At 54.4% G+C, this 15,936-nt stretch overlaps 1 protein-coding gene across 1 annotated transcript; it reads right to left on the bottom strand.

Moving 5' to 3' along the window:
* Positions 1-214: 214 nt before the first annotated feature.
* SLC2A6 (solute carrier family 2 member 6) lies at positions 215-9,257 on the bottom strand. The gene is made up of 10 exons (XM_090021179.1): positions 9,057-9,257; positions 7,326-7,488; positions 6,190-6,396; positions 5,288-5,387; positions 4,266-4,477; positions 3,747-3,899; positions 2,700-2,808; positions 2,216-2,398; positions 1,584-1,729; positions 215-669 (listed from the first exon to the last, which is right to left on the bottom strand). Exons 1-10 carry the CDS (start codon positions 9,155-9,157, stop codon positions 514-516), a joined length of 1,530 nt encoding a protein of 509 aa, XP_089877305.1. The 5' UTR covers positions 9,158-9,257; the 3' UTR covers positions 215-513.
* Between the last annotated feature and the right edge of the window lie 6,679 nt (positions 9,258-15,936).

Genomic DNA, 15,936 nt, shown 5'->3' with positions numbered 1-15,936 from the left:
TAACCAAAACAGTGGCCACCCTGGTAAGATCTGCATTAAATGCTTCTGTTCCTGTGCATGGCTTTATTCCAAAAAGCCAGGGCAAGAAAGTGCAGTTTCTCTCTGGGTCAGAGCACGTGTTTCACAGTGAAGAGTCCCTTTTGTCAGGTGCCATGCTGGGGGGAGCTTTGTGATCAAGGTTAAAAAAAAAAAAAAAAAAAAAAAAAAAAAAAATCAAAAAAAAAAAAAAAATCAATGGTGCAGGGTGAAGTCCAGCTAGTTAATATTCTGTCTGGAGAGCAGCAAGTCATTAGGTTAGTGTTCATTGACTCGGGACAAAGGGAAGTGGAGATACCAGCACGTGATTCCCTAAAAGACAATAGTTTCATCCAAGGACAGGCCACCACCAACAGCACCTCTGTGTATCGTGTAGCCCAAGCCATCCTGGCAAGGAGAAAGCTCCCAGTCGCACACAAAAGGATGTTCTTGCTCCTGTGTACGCTGGATGCTAGGAGCCACCAAGTCTCAGCTAACTTAATTCATAAACGATCTTCGCCCAGTCCTGAAATAGGATTCAATTTGCTCCAGGGACCTGCCTTTGGTCTCCGGCACGCAGCAGCCTGTGAAGATGAGGTTCATTACGCTGATGAAGGCAAAGAACAGGAACGGCACCTCAAGGCCAAAGGCCTCCTGAAAGGCAGAACAAGGATGTTATTAGCGGGGGCAGAGACGGCAGTTAAGGAAGTGTTAGCAAAATCTTGCAGCGGGGACAAAAGAAAGGAAGTGGTAGGTAGAGTCCTCCTTTCTGTGTCTCCACTTCCTGAGAGCTCGTATGGAGGGAAAGAGGACCTTGTGGGCAAGGAGGCAGGAGCTGTGGGGTTGCTTTCTATTACTACTAACTTGTGGGCCTGCCCGAGTTGCTTCCCCTGGAAGTAGGGGAGTTTCCCCCTCTATAAAACAGGGAAGGTGAGGCTGCTTTCACGAGTGCTGGGAGTTTTGGGTGGTATGTGGGCCTATGAATACATCACTGAGCCAAGGGTCGGACTGAGTTCTCTATAGCAAGACCGTGGGCTTCCCCTTCCTGTTCAACAGGACAGCGCATGGTTCTTCCTTTGTCTGGATGTCAGATCGGTAGGCGTCTTATGCCGACAACCCATCGACATTTTGGAGGGTTTAAAAGCAACTCTAGATGTACAGTTCTCAGTATGTCCCAATCCAGCCCTCCGACTACTCTTGGGCCATGTGTTTAAGCTTTTCCAGCCCTACTGGTTACAGAGAACTGTATTTTTTTTCCTTTAAAGCAAAAGTAGAAATTCCCGAGGTGAGGAGGCTCTGGGAGCTGGGTCTTGCAAAGAAAGAGCCACCCAAAAACCTCCCACGACTCATGATAAAGCAGAGTTAGCAACACTGCTGGCACTGCACAGTGGATCCTAGTAGGGAGGGCTGGCTGTACAAAGTCACCTCGTGGGGTGGCTGCTTTCTTGTTGCAGCTCAATCCCTTTCCAAACAAGGTGAAAGAAAAAAGTCCCTAAGCTGAACCTTGAAGCCTTTCCTCAGACCAAGCCCCCTCCCCTGGAGTTGCTGCTGCCCCTAGCGATACCCACCACCACTGGCAAGAAGCATCGGGCAAGCCCAAAGGCGGTGAGCCAGCTCACGACAACACAGAGACCTGATGCTACCCCACGGGCCTTCAGAGGGAGGATCTCCGACATCAGCAACCAGGTGATGGGGCCCCAGCCCATGGCATAACCTGAAAAAGGACAAAAAAAGGGGGAAGGTTGTCTGGGTGGCTAAATTGAGGACACTGTGACAGACCTAAAGCCACTGTCAGGGAGTGAGGAAAAGGGTCCCTATGGGCTGCAAATGCCTATGCCTCAATTTTGACCTGGTACTACAGCCCTGCTGGCATTGAAGAACAAGGGATTCTCCATCAAGTGCTCCTGAGAGCGAGACCTGCAGTCAACAGTCCCTCTAGGCTGGCAATATTTATGTGGCCTTCATCCCATGCCCCTGCCCATGAATCCACCCTCACCCCACCCCTTCCAACATCCCTTCCTTGTGGGGAGTTTTAAGTACCATGAGTCTCAAAACCACCTCCCCGAGAAGCACTTCCCTCCTGCTTCACCCCTGTGTGGGATCTCCGGTATCACACCAGGATAGTCCTGGACCAGTGACCCCAAGGCAGAGGAATAGATGCTGCACCAAGCAACATGGGCACCATGAGGTTCAGACATACCCATTATGAAGAACATGGTAGCCACGAGGGGGATGAGAGTGAGCAGGTTTGATGGCTCTGTAGCAAGGGTCTCGGGGCCTGCTACAGTCCCATTAGAAGTGTGGCTGGTCGAGTTTGCCGAGGACAGCGACACAAAGTGGATGTACAGGCCCAGGGTCAAGTTGGAGGCAAACATAACCCCAGCTGTTGGCAGAGACATTATGAAAGAAAAAAAAAACAAAAACCAGGAAGCAGAGAGGTCAGGGCCCAATTCTCCCTCATGTACCCCGCAGCAGAGCTCCTTTAACTTCCGCAGAGCAATTCTTCCCCATTTCCACATGGCTGAGCCCCAGGGACAGGCCCATCGCTGCATTTGTGCCACCCTCTCATTCCTCTCCTGAACTCCAGAAGAAGCATGCCCTGGAGCAATGCATAGCTGAAATAATTAATACTTGCTGAGAGCTTTGAAACCCTTGCAGGAAAACCTGTTTAATCCAGGATTTACCAGAGACGAAGAGAAGAATCTTCCTCCCAGCTTTGTCCATGGAGACGGCAGCAATCAGCACGGACACCAGGCGCACCGCCCCTACGAGTGCTGCATCGTACTCTGGTTTCTGAAAGGACAAGAGGAGTCGTAGGAAAGCTAGTGCCAGGGTCGAGCGGGTAGCAGGTCCCTGTGTGCGCTTTTGGGAGCTGTAGCCTTTGAGTTTAGCTAGTGTTGTTTCTAGTCAAGGAACTTTATTTTATTTTACGGAGTTATCCGTTATGCCAGCAAGGACCAGGGAAGGTTAGAGAGCTGCATGGGGTAAGCTATGCCTAGCTAATGCCATCCCACCCCTTGCCCCGATTTACTGGGCGACAGCTGTGTTGACCAGAGAAGATACAAATCCACATGCTCCCTGGTTTTAAGGAATGAGATTTCAGCAGGGAAAGCTCCCAGATGGATGCTTGGGGCCGACAGTTGTGCACAGAGAGAGGTCTCAACTTGGGGCACGATCCGTCTCTGCAGGGGTAGAGGTGCTCGATTTGAAGGCCAGGAAGGGTTTGCTCCTTCTCATCCCAGGCCATGGTGGGAGGAGAAAGAAAGGAAGCAGCAAGCTGGCAAGAGCAGGGAGGCCGGGGTACGCTGTGGTTGTGGTACCACAGGGCTAGATTTTCCAGCAAGGACTTGTGATCTTGGTTTCAGGGGGCCCAGTTTGACACCTTCCAGGGATGGTGTTGGAGGACAGGTCCCAAGCACTTGGTACCAGCCAGGTCCTTGCAAGTGCCTGGAAGCTGGGCATGCATTACTTGAAAATATAGGCCTTGGGGCACCGATTTGTCAGAGCAGCTGTATGGGCAGGGCAGCATGGCGAGTGCCCTGTGGTGGCCTGGCCCTGAGGTTTTCACCCAAAATGTAAAAAAGAGTCAGGGAAGTGGGGCTGGGAGGGGTCTCCAGAGGTCATTTCATCCACCCCCCTGCCTGAGCCAGGACCATCCCTACCCAAGCCAATAGTTTTGCCCTTAGAAAAATCGGGCAGGGGTAAAGAGCAAAAGCCCCCACATGGCTTACCAGGATCACGGCCGTGCTCTTAAATATCGGCTGCAGATACACCAGGATGGGGGTGACGCCCGAGAGCTGCTGCAGGAACCTCATCAGCACGGCGATCCGGATTGGCTTGTACATGAACGGGTCCCTGATCTCCGCGCAGGAAACACGTCCGCTCTAGACACACACAGAGCAAGAAGGTTAAGAGACACGGGTGCCTGCGGGGATCTGGCACACGGATGGGGCTGCATCCAAGGATGTCAAAGCATCTCGGTGGCGGGCCTGTCTCAGTCTCCTGTTGCAGAGAGAGGGAAACGAAGCACAGAGTGGGACAGAGGGACTTGCTGAAGGCCACACAGGCTGCCTGTAGCAGAGATGAAAAGATAACCCAGGTGTCCCGAAACACACTGCTCCCTCCAGCCATGCGAGCATCGAGGGATGGTCCTCACAGCCCACGGGAGCAGGGGCAGGGAGGCAGTGGTTTTCACGTTCTCCGGTATCGATTCCCAGCCTGTCCCCTGCGAGGGGCCCTCGTCTCCTCACCTGCTTCCTCACGCTTTCCTTGATTTGCTGCAACTCCCGGGGGTAATCCGTTTCCTTTCCCCGGAGCCAGCACAGCGCCTGACGGGCCTCCTCATCCTTCCCCTCGGAGATCAGGAAACGGGGCGAGTTGGGCATGAAGTAGAGCAGGACGATCATCACGAGGACTGGCACTTCCCCTGCCACGGCCAGCCAGCGCCAGTCGAGCTTCAGAGCTGCATGAGGCAAGGAGACTGTATTAGAGGTAGGGCGATCCTGGGCCCGGTCCCCAGCCTCCCCCTACCCCTCCCACGACGTCATTCTCCTTGGAGCGCATTTCCTATTAGGGCTTTAAGACAAGGTTGCAGCGAGTCTTGCCCCTTCTTGCTATTTTCATCAAAAGCCGAGAAAGGCTTTTAATTCCTTGACCCATTTGTGAGTGTTTTTGGAGGCCCCCCCCTGCAGTTCTTGGCAGCAACAAAGGCTTTCCACAAAGGGCTCTGTAGCATTGGAAAAGCCATTTTCCACGGGGAGAGAAAAGTTTAAGTAGAAATTTTTCCTCCCTTTAGTTACAAGGTGGCCAATTCACCATCCTGCTTCTGCAAAACCTAATCTACGGTTCAAGAGATGGGCGGTCTATCAAGTGGGGTGTCGTGCCAATGCATCTGGAGAAGAGACCCGCCATGGCCCATCCCAGGAACAGTGGGTAAAAATGCAAATTTCCCTTTAGCACCGGTGCAGCCCAGCTCAGATCATGGTCTGCTGCAAATGGCATTACCATTATAGTGGCCACCAATCCACCAGCTTAAGTGCCTGGCTGTTATTCATATCCATCAGGCCTTCCTGTGCTTCCCATATTCCCTCTATGGCGTTACAGGACCTTGGACTCCAGTAAGCCACCAGCTGCCAACTTGCTCCCATAGCACCTGCTCTTCCCTGGCAGTGAGCTTGTCCAGGTGGCCATCCTTGTTGCTTTTGGAGTTTCCACCTTGTTGTGCCCAGTGAAGCCCCCCCTCTTAAGAGCATGGACGGTGGTGTGTACTTGCCTAGTGCATACAGGCAGAGAGAACCCAGGACTGCCATGATCTGCGGGCAAGCACCCAAGGCTCCTCTGACACCAGGGTGGGAGATCTCCGAGATATACACCTGGAGGAGGACAAAGCCACTGTTAATGGAGCCGGTAAATCGCCAGCTGGACCCTGCATTATTCTCACAGGGGGAAGCAGCTTCTCAGAAAGAGCCTCCTTGCTCACCTCGACTAAACCCTGGGAAAAGAAGGGGCTTGCTCTAAGCAGCGGTCTCTGCCGAGACATGTTTCCTGTTATGGAGGGAAGTGAAATGAGTCGACAGCCCTGTTCATTTTGGAGTTGCCCAATTGTTCCCTGCCTTGGTTTTTGAAATGCTAAGTTTGGATTACACCAGAGGGCTGCCTTTGTCCCATGAGCGTGGGAAGACATAACTGCCATCCCAGATGCAGCCAGACCATGCAAGGGGAGAGTCCTCCTCTGTGCAGAAGAGTCTTGGGCTGGCTAACAGCTCTAGACACTGCCGTTCTCCTCTCCGTTTAACGCCTGATCACCCTGCGGGGGCTGCCAGAGGGGGCCCGTGACCAGGGCAAAACCTGCTGCACGGAGGCCATGTTACACTCAGCAATGGGTTGCTGTCAGTCTAGGCCACATGGGGAAGAGCTTCCTTAGCCTAAGACCATGCTGGGATGGTCACCGAGCCCTCCTGCCAGGTTCAGCTGAAACCTGCAAGCCATTATAACGGTAGCAGGCTCTGGATCCATCATCCCAGATGGGAAGGCTGGAGGCCTAACGAATGGCTGGAGATTAGTCTCTTAGGTGCAAAATCCTTGGGGCACTAGTTCCCCAGGTTAGCCCATCCCCCTCCAGGTGGTCTCCCCCCGACCCCCATGTTCCAGTTCGTGACTTAGCCACATGCTTACCGGGATGGATGCAGACGTCACGCCCCCCGCATAGCCGGTCAGCAGCCTTCCCAGCAGCAGCATCCAGATGTTTTGGGCACTGCCCATCAAGAGGTATCCCAAGGCAGAAGGGACAGCAGAGACCATGATGCTCAGCTTCCGGCCGAGGCTGTCGTTCAGGACCATGGAGCTGAGCCCACCTGCCGCCGCTCCCAGCATGAACATGGACTGCAGGCAGGCAGCACGACGGAGCGAGGAAGGAAGAGTGGAAGGGGAAATTCATGAACAAAGCCTGAACCTCTCAGCCTCAGTGCCAGCAATGAGCTCAAGGTGAGGCTCCAGACCACTCCTATGCCAACCTCCATCAGGTAGAGCTGCCACTTTCAATCCACCATTGCTAATGGCTTCCTCCGTCTTCCTAGAGTGTCAAAGATCCCAGCTGCCATTTCTTCCCACCTAGCATCCCATTCCTTCCTCCCACGGCTCCTCAGAGGCCCTTCCTCGATAACTCCACGTGCTGCCACTGAGGGACGTTAACACCTTGTGCTTTTGCACCAACCCAATACTTTCAGAAGTGCCTAGTGAAGGTGGGCATCTCGGTTCCTGGGTGCCCATCCTGAGACATCTCAAAAGGAGCCATGGGTGACTGGTGCTGCCTTGGGGGGGCATGTGCCCCCCCACAACCAGTCCCACCCCCCATCTTGCTGCCTGGGGGGAGACCCCCACAGCCAATCTTGCTGCAGGCGCTTCTGGGAGTTGCTGCAGTGATTGGCCAGTGCTTGCATGGGGGGCACTAGCACTCCCACCTGCCCCCCTGCCCATCACCTAAGCGGCAGGCATGGCTGGTCAGGGGTGCACCAGCACTCTCAGTGACTATGCGTAGGGAGTGCATGGGCTCCTTTCAACAGGTGCACAACTTCCGGGCAGTGCCACGCACCTGCTCTCTGCAGGGCAGGCCCCTGTTATGAGTCTCAGGCTGGACACCCCAGGCTGCGAGTTACTTGTGCACTCGCAGGGTGCTTTAACCCAAGGATCCCATACATGGCACTTCCTCAGGACTGATCGCATCTCACAGCCTTCCCAGGTCCAGCATTCTTGGAAGTGGCAAATGGGTCCACAAGGTGAAGGTGAAAAGCCCAGAAAATGCTCCTCCTTACCCCAAACCAGGATGACTCCACCTGGGTCAGCTTCAGCCTGGGGTTCGTGGATTTTTCCAAGGCAGGGATCACGGGAGACGTGTAAACTAATGAGAACCCGGCACTGAAGTTTCCCAGGACGGCGGCGAAGGCTGCCAGAAAAAGCCGCTTGTTTCGGAGAGTTCTGAAGCAGAAACAGCACGAGGGAGAGAGATAAGGGAGCATGCATTAAAGCAGCACTTCCCTCGGACACCATACAGATACAAAAGGAGATCGAGCTCTGGTTATCACAAAGGTCCTGCCCATCAGCCCCATCTTCCATTTCCCCCATGCCACCCTCATGTCCCGTCACATGCCTGCCATGGCCTGGTTTACTGTGAAGCCGACAGCCTTCCTGAAGTGCAGAGCCCCAGACGGCTCCTGGGGCACGGGTGCATTAAAACACACCATTAGACCAGGATAAAAAACAGCCCTTCATTTGCAAACTTGACCCCTTTTTGTCTCTTTCCTCATCACAATGCAAGCGGGAGGTGGCGACTTCACATCAAGGGGCTGGAGCTGCTGAATTCAGGAAGTTGCTGATGCCTTGCAACCTGCTTTACCATTACCAGTAACTACAATTTATATAAAAAAGCAAAGGAAAAAACAAAAAAAGAGAAGAAAAAGCAGAAGTGGGAGGGTAATAATGCCGCAAACAGAGCTATAAGTGGGGTGGTTTCTCTTAGCGTTTGCTCTACATTTCCTCTTTGTGCTGTCTTTGCAAACCCAGTGCTGGCTGGCTGGGGTATTGCAAAAAAAACAAAAAAAAACAAAAACCGGCATGATTTGTACATCATAAGTGCCCTCCTAGTCACAGACCAGGACCGCTGTTGTGCCCGAGGCTGTCCATCTGGGAGATGAAGAGGTTGGTTTTTAGCCAGGCTCAAACTTGTCCTCCTGCCCTGGCCAGCAGGGATCCTGGGTACTGCACAGGCACCGCCTGGGACCCGTTCTTTTTGGGGGAGTTGTTCTCTGATGACATCCAGGGGCCAAGACACCTCAGTTACAAGCTGGCTGCCAGAAAGGAGGCTCTATCTCCCCCCCATCCAGGGCCCCATGTCACCACAGCTTTCATGAGGGACACTTTTGGGGAAGCAGTGGCACCATTCACTGTGAGGGAAAGCTCACTGCAGTGATGTCCAGGTCTCCTCCTCCCTACATGCAGGGGCTCGGCCTCCTGCCCTTGCCCCCATCCTATGGGGACAGTTGCCTGATCTCATTTGGTAGCAGTCATCCCAAAAAGAAAAGATTAAAACCCCAGCTGTGCCAAAGCACCTGCCCCCACCTACGCGAGGCAAGCAGCCGGTGCCCCTTCCATAAGGTGGGCCAGGGCTTATCTCCTGGCTGTGCCACACAGTGAATTACTTGTGCCCCAGTGAACACCTCTGCACTGCATCCCCTTTCCTCCCCTTCCTCCAAACACCCCCATCCCAGTCTCACGCCTCCCCTCGTGGGCGCGGGCACACTTAGCTGAGGCCGGCACAACACCTAGCACAGGGGAGCCCTGATTCACAACCAGGGACTCACCCCTTCGTGCAAAGTAGCAGCCCACGAGGAAGTCAGTAATGCTTCACCCTCCTTCCCCGCAGGGACCGGAGGTGCCTGGCCCTGCAGCTGCCCGGCTCCTCCACGCTTTTCGGCGAGAGAAGCATCCAGGCATCTCCTGTGCTTCCGACTCCCGCCCCTGGGAGCCACCCCCGGGAGCGCTCTTACTTGATGTACGCCTGGTCCAGCTTCCGGTCATGCTTCTTCGGGAAGGTGCGATATATCGAGCCGGAGGATCCCAAGAGCGGCTCCCTCGTGCTGGGCTCCATGGCAGGCGCTCGGTCCCGCTCTCCCGGGAGGGTGGCAGCAGGTGCAGTTCTCTGCTGCCGCTCCGCTGCCTCTCTGCGCTGCTTCCCGAAGAGGGACGAGAAGCTGTGAACCCAAATGAAAGCGAAAGAGAGAAGTTAGCTCAAAGTATTTCTTAATCTGAGAAATCTCTGCCTTGTGGGCAAGCGTCCGAGATGAGGAAACTCCGCGGAGTCAGAGAATATATCAGCGAAACAATTGGGCCCTGCCTAGTGCTTCCACATTGCATTGGCGGTTCTTCCCTTCCCCTGCACACACCCAGGCCCGGTGTCGCCTCTCCCGTTGTGCGTGCCAGAGCCTACATCTACACCTGATGCTGGTACTCCAGTGGAGGGGCATTGGTTTTAAAAGGAACAGTCTTGTGCCAGCAAGACCCACAGTGTAGACATGGTTTATGCTAGTATAGGAGTCCTGTTGCCAGTCCGAGATCCATCCGGACCAAGCAGCTTTCTGCTGGGCTTGCTTGCTTTTACGCACGTTGGAACAGCTGTAGCAGCAAAGCTCTTCTGGCCTAGAGCAGGCTTGGAGAGGGCTGAGAAAGGGAGATGGGGGGGAAAAAGAGAAGAAGAAAGGGAGGGGAGGGAGAGCAAGAAAGGGAGGCCGAGGGTAGAAAAAGAGGTGGCAGGCCTGCGTGCCGTGGGTGCTGAGTGCAAGGCAGCCTGGGCAGCACTAGTGACACACACAGAACAAAAGGAAAAATTCTGGTTTTCTGTACACAGGGCCTGTCCCTGCCCAGCTCGGAGGTTTGTAGAGGGATGGTTCGAAGGGACAGACACCGACTTCCTTGCAGCACGGTGGGCCGGGGACTTGCTGCTTTGTTCAGATGGGAGTCGAGGCAGGCGTACTGCACAACTCCCACCTACAATATTTGGAGCAACCCAGCTAATCCCTCTGCCTGGCCTTAGCTTCCTTGTGCAGTCACTGCAGGCAGTCAAGCATGTCAAGATAGAGAAATCCCCCGCCGACTTCCCCTGGGGCGGGGGCTGGACTCAAAGATCTTCTGAAGTCCCTTCCAGCCCTGATGTCTATGCAATCTATGAGATCAGCCATGATCCCGACATCACGGTGCGATTCAGCCATTACTTAAGCAAACTTCCAAGACGGCTCAGTTTGCTCCTGGCATCCAGGCAGGCAAGCCTTGAATTCTCTCATATAAAACTAGCTGCCTTGGCTTGGCTCTGGCCCTGCTAGTGGTGGTATTCCCAAATAACCACTTTCCTCAGCACTTCCACATCTATGCTGGGATGGATTAAGTCTGAAGGAGTGCTTAAATTATCACTGAGGGCAGGGCTGGGCTCCCATCTGTGATAGCGGGATGAGTTGTCCTAGAATCACAGGAAATGAGGGTTGGAAGGGACCTCAGGAGGTCACATCTAGTCCAGTCCCTTTGCTTACAGCAGGATCATCCCCACCCATATCATCCCAGGTGAGGCTTTGTCCAGATGGGTCTTAAAAACCTCCAAGGACGGAGAATCCACTACCTCCGAGTAGCCTGTTCCAGAGCTTTACTATCCTCCTAGTGAGAAAGTTTTTCCCCAGTATCCAACCTAAACATCCCTTGCTGCAGCGTTGAGCCCATTGCCCCTTGGACTGTTCTCAGTGGTGGCAGATGACCGAACATCCCCATCCTATTTTGAACCACCGGTCAGGGAGTTGAAAACTTATTAAATCCTGCCTCAGTTCTCTTTTCTGCAGACTAAATAATCCCAGTTCTCAGCCTTTGCAGAGGCGAGCTTTGTCAGTCATCTCCCGCTAATCATGTTCTTTGATTCCTCTTGGAGAAGTCCCGGCAGGCCCCTGGAAAGCTGCAGGATAAAGGAAGTTTGAATAGATCTAATCCCACTCTTGCTCGGGAAGACTTCACCTTCCAGGCTCAGCAAAACGCAGCCCGTTGTCTGCAGCAAGTCTGCACCTGGCCGAGCTGTTTGAGGCCTTCCCAGGTACCAGAGGAGGTTGCTGAAGTTGCTGCAAGCACTTCCAGACCTGCATGCATTATGGTCAGAGGCATTTTCTCCCTTGCCTGTGCAGTGTGGAAGCCTGGGTATCCTATCCCCACCATTCATCCCCAAGGGCAAGGAGGGCAGTGGAGGGGGCTGCTGGAAATCTCCATATTGAGGATACACCCTTACCGCGTCACTCGGTGCCGAGCCCAAGCGAACTGGGCTGCTTTGCATGTGCAGCTTCCCCCCTGGAAGAGATGTAGCCTCCTTCCTGTGCTGCTGTGGCTGGCTTAAGGAGCCGAGTCTCTCAACAGGGCTAATTAACCCACCAGCTTTCGTGCCAGTTTCTAATGAGGGAAGGACTGCACCTGGAGCAATGTGACAGGTGCAAGGTATCAGCTTTAAGGGGTCCACCCTCTAGGTACAAACCCTGGCTGCTTTGTCCCTCAAATGGTCCTCAGTGCTTAGTTAAAAATAGCTGGGATAGAGATGCTCTTGAGCACGGGTAATCTAGGAGCCATTTGGGAAGTTTCCTGCCCATTCAGTTATGATCCTTGCAGCCAGGCAGACGGTCTTTGGTTCTGCTCAGGTCACCAGGGCCAAGAAGTCATTTTTCTTCTGGCTTTTGTCGTGCACAGGGACTAGCAGAGATCCCTCCCTGGGGATGCACTGGAAGGATCCCCTCTCAAATTGCTGGTGGACTTAGTCCCATCTGGCACTTGGTAATCATTGATCATGTTAATCAGAGCCCCTGTATCTACCACCGTTGGTACTGAGTGACCCACCATTTAACGTCAGGACCATACAACATGCGCGTCTCCCCTACAAGGCAGACGGCCCTTAGCCTCTCAAACCCTCTCTCCTCAAAACAGAGCGAGGAAAGAAGGAAGAAAGCTGTTTGCACATGGAGCAAGCTGATGTTATTGAGGTTTGTGCTGCTGGTCCAGTTTAAACCACACACTGAAACAGAGGGCGTTCCCCTACAAGGGCACCTTCCACGAGCTGGGATCCCTCCCCCACGTGGCTGCCTTGGTTTGCTAACTCAAGGCAAGGACAGTTCATTTAAATTCATTCTTCACCACTGCCCCATGGCTATTGCTAAGGATTTGTGGTGGGATCTCATTAACAGCCCCCCAGACTAGGGGGTCTCACACCACCTTCCCCAGAAAGCAGCCAGATGGGCAGCATCGGGTGCTATTAGCTCTGCCACACACAACTCACCTCCAGATGTTGGGTTGAGCTCCGACGAGCTTTTGCTAGGGTGCCAAGCTCCTAGCTCCTGAGGTCCCACAAACTCCTTAAGGAGAAACCTGCTCGACTGCTGTAGCAAGTGATGAAAACAGGCCTCCGTTTCTCCTTTTTCTATCATTTCTTCTGCAAAAAAGAATCTTTCCACACAGCATCGTCACCCCTCGCAGTTTGCATGGCTAGCTCTGCCCTCATCACCCTCCAAGGCAACACAACACCTACTCACAATAGTGCAGGCTGGGGCCCTGCTGCTTTATTCACCTGCATCTCAGCTGAGCTCAGGGGTGGGGAAGGGGAGACAGGCCCCTCCAAGGCAGGATTTAAGGAAGGGGTGGAGTTGTGCCCCAGCCCATAACACTCAGGGTAGCCCAGTTAACCCCATCATGACCACTTTGCTATCTATGACTCCAAGTGGAGCTAGCAAGTGATAAGTGATGAGCAACCCAGGGGACCCTGGTCATATAGCCTATTCCTAGCCCTGGCATGGGACTTGCCGCCTCTGTGCGATAAGACTCACTTAGGAACCCACACTTCCCTAGATGTGCCCGTTCGCCTTTCCACCTCTGCTCTGCGCCTCTGGGAGCACTGCCCCCGATAACACTCAGCATGGAAGATGCATTTCGCGCCAACCTTTCTGTGCCCTCTGCTCACACCAGACTGTGGGTACAACGATCCACGCGGCCTGCAGGACCCAGGGCTGAGCCACGGTGCCTGGGAACCAGGCTCTCTAGGGAGTTCTCCAGGCCTATGCATTGCAGCAGCCTCCTGCAGCTCCAGCCTGGCTGGCCCTTGCTATTCAGGCGGGGGCTCCCAGCGCTGGAACTGGGTAGCGACGACTTCTCAAGGACCTGCATGGAGAGGTGCGGACGACTCCTTCACACCAGCTAGGACACTGGACAAGTTTGGCTCTGGATGTCCCCTCCGGTTCCTACAGCTGCAGCAGGCCAGCGTGGATGGGGCTGCTGGCAGGAATGCATGCGGCTGGAAGCAGGTAAGGGAAGGAGTCTCTGTTTGGTAGCATCTTCACCGCTCTGATGCTGAGAGAGTTCAGCATCTATTAGGAGGCCACCGGGGCTTTATTTTGTGGACTATAAGCCCCCTTGGGGTAGGCTGAATGGAGGAGTGGCTTTTGGCACTGCTTGGAGCCATTCCTAGGCATCCCGAGGGCCCTCTGCTTTTGTAAGATGCTGTTGGAGGCAGTTCCTCTTCTGCACGGCGTCACCGGGGTGGGGTGAACAGATCCTCTTTATAGCCAGGGGACTTTACATCTGACTCAACCCCTCAGGTTCTCCCCGAGGGGAGAGGGTATGAGGGGCCACTGGGATGTGACACCAAGTCACTGGAAAATTCCCCCCGTGCCGATGGGTCAGATAAATGTCACCCTCCATTATGTCACCCTGCCCCTGCAAGCGGGCGGGGGTTGCTGTGTGAAGAAGAAGTGCTCGGGAAAGATGCATGCTTGGCTGTTTGGCCACCTGGCTCGGTGTCTCTGTTTGGGTTATAACGCGGTGTGTTTGGGGGCTAAAGCAGCAGAAATGAGAGTGGACCCCAGCCTTTTCCAGGCTCTCGGGACAACTGGGTGCTTCTCAGAGGCTCGGATAGGAAGATGAAGGCATCGCCTCTAACACCGCTAGCTTAACCGACTGGAAAGGCAACGTGCGCCTAGGTGTGCAGGGAAACCCCATGCACCGAGTGCAGTTGAACAACCTGCCTTGAGGGGGGACGGCCTGGGGGCTGCCGGTGGCCTCTCCTTGGCCCAGAGAAATTTTTCTGAGCAAAAATCTGCAAGGATGCGGGCTTCGATGCATGCTTTGAGGTGGGCTTTGGCTTCCTCAGCCATGACCGGCACATCGTGATGAGAGACATGCTGGGATGGGATGGGTCCACCTTTCCCCTAAAGGTAAGCATGTGTTCTCTTCCAGGTTGGTGAACCTCCTTTGGCGGGCTTTAAACTAGGCTCGTCAGGGGAAGGGGAAGATGAGGGCGGAGGAGACGATGAACTACCAGGCCCAGCAACAGCCAGCGAGCCCAGACCAATGGTCAAAAGGGAGAAACAGGTAAGTGATGGGGGACGGGGCATTGCTGAGACTAGGGGGTCAGTGGGCACAACCGTTGGAGGCCTCAAATGCCTCTACACGAATGCTCGAAGTATGGGGAAGAAGCAGGAGGAACTCGCCCTCCTCCTAGCTGTCACCAGCCCTGACATAGTGGGGATCACAGAAACGTGGTGGGACTCATCGCATGACTGGGCGGTGAGTGTCAAGGGCTATAGGCTATACAGGAGGGACAGGATAGGAAGGAAAGGTGGGGGAGTAGCACTCTACATCAAGGAGGAATATACTTCCTCGTCAATTAGCCAGGGGGTGGGGGGGGGCACTCTGAGGTGCTCTGGGTTAGAGTAAAAGGCAGTCCAGGGGAGAGAGACTTAATGGTGGGGGCCTACTACAGACCTCCCAACCAGGGAGAAGAGCTCGACCAGGAATTCTTAGGTCAGCTCGCAGAGGCAGTGAGGGCTAAGGATGTGGTCATCATGGGGGACCTGAACTTCCCAGACTTCTGCTGGGAGGAGCAGTCAGCCAAGTCTGACCGCTCACGTCGGTTCTTAGCCAGAGTGCAGGACCTCCATCGAACCCAGGAGGTGCACAGCCCCACCAGGGGAGATGCCTTGTTGGACCTGGTGCTGGCCACGGGTGACGACCTGGTGAGGGGGCTGCGGGTGATGGGCCACCTGGGAGACAGTGATCATCGCTTGCTGGAATTCACCATCCAGCGTAAGGTGGCAAAGGGCTGCAGCAAGACAACAGCCCTAGACTTTAGGAGGGCTGACTTCAACAAGCTAAGGAGGATCGTTGGGGAAGCGCTGAGGACCCAGAGGGGAAGGGAATCAGATGTCGAAGGTGAGTGGTTGCTCCTTAAGGAGACGATCCTCCATGCCCAAAGGGAGGTAATCCCAACAAGGGTCAAAGGGAGCAGGAGGGCACATAAACCCCCATGGCTCACTAGGAGCATCCGGGAATGTCTCCTTGCTAAAAGGGAGGCATACACCCAATGGAGGGATGGGGTCATCACCAAGAAGGACTATGTTACAGTCGCCCGAGGATGTAGGGGGGCAGTCAGGAAGGCCAAGGCAGAGATGGAGATAGGACTAGCTTCCCGGATTAAGGACAATAAGAAGTCCTTCTTCAAATACATAGGGGGTAAAAAGAGGGTCCCGGGTAATGTGGGGCCCCTGCAGGACACGATGGGCAACTTAGTCGTCATGCCAGATGACAAAGCTAACATATTTAACGATTTCTTTGCCTCTGTCTTCCTAAGTAGGGACCAGTTCAGCCACCTCCCTGCTGGGCCCCCCTTGGGCCCCGAGAGAGACACGCCTGGGCCAGGGGTTAGCGAGGAGTTAGTTAGGGTACTTCTGGAGAGGCTGGACGTGTTCAAGTCCGCTGGTCCGGACGATCTTCACCCTAGGGCTCTACAGGAACTGGCCGAGGTCATTGCGGGACCCCTGGCGCGGCTCTATGAGCACTCGTGGTGCTCTGGCGAGGTGCCGGAGGACT

The sequence above is a fragment of the Crocodylus siamensis genome, chromosome 11, assembly GCF_052110815.1.
Source record: "Crocodylus siamensis isolate JL-2025a chromosome 11, ASM5211081v1, whole genome shotgun sequence".
NCBI classification, from domain to species: Eukaryota; Metazoa; Chordata; order Crocodylia; family Crocodylidae; genus Crocodylus; species Crocodylus siamensis.
Note: the sequence above shows the minus strand (reverse complement) of the source record. Positions and strands in the feature narration are given on the sequence as shown.

Bases quoted from the DNA above. Each gene is read 5' to 3' on its own strand.
- SLC2A6 (XM_090021179.1), bottom strand. From the start codon at position 9,157: ATGGAGCCCAGCACGAGGGAGCCGCTCTTGGGATCCTCCGGCTCGATA. The intron at 5,388-6,189 runs GTAAGCATGTGG...GTCCTCCTCCAG, and splicing joins TGACGTCTGCATCCATCCCG to GTGTATATCTCGGAGATCTC. The intron at 670-1,583 runs GTGGGTATCGCT...TCTGCCTTTCAG, and splicing joins GATGCTTCTTGCCAGTGGTG to GAGGCCTTTGGCCTTGAGGT.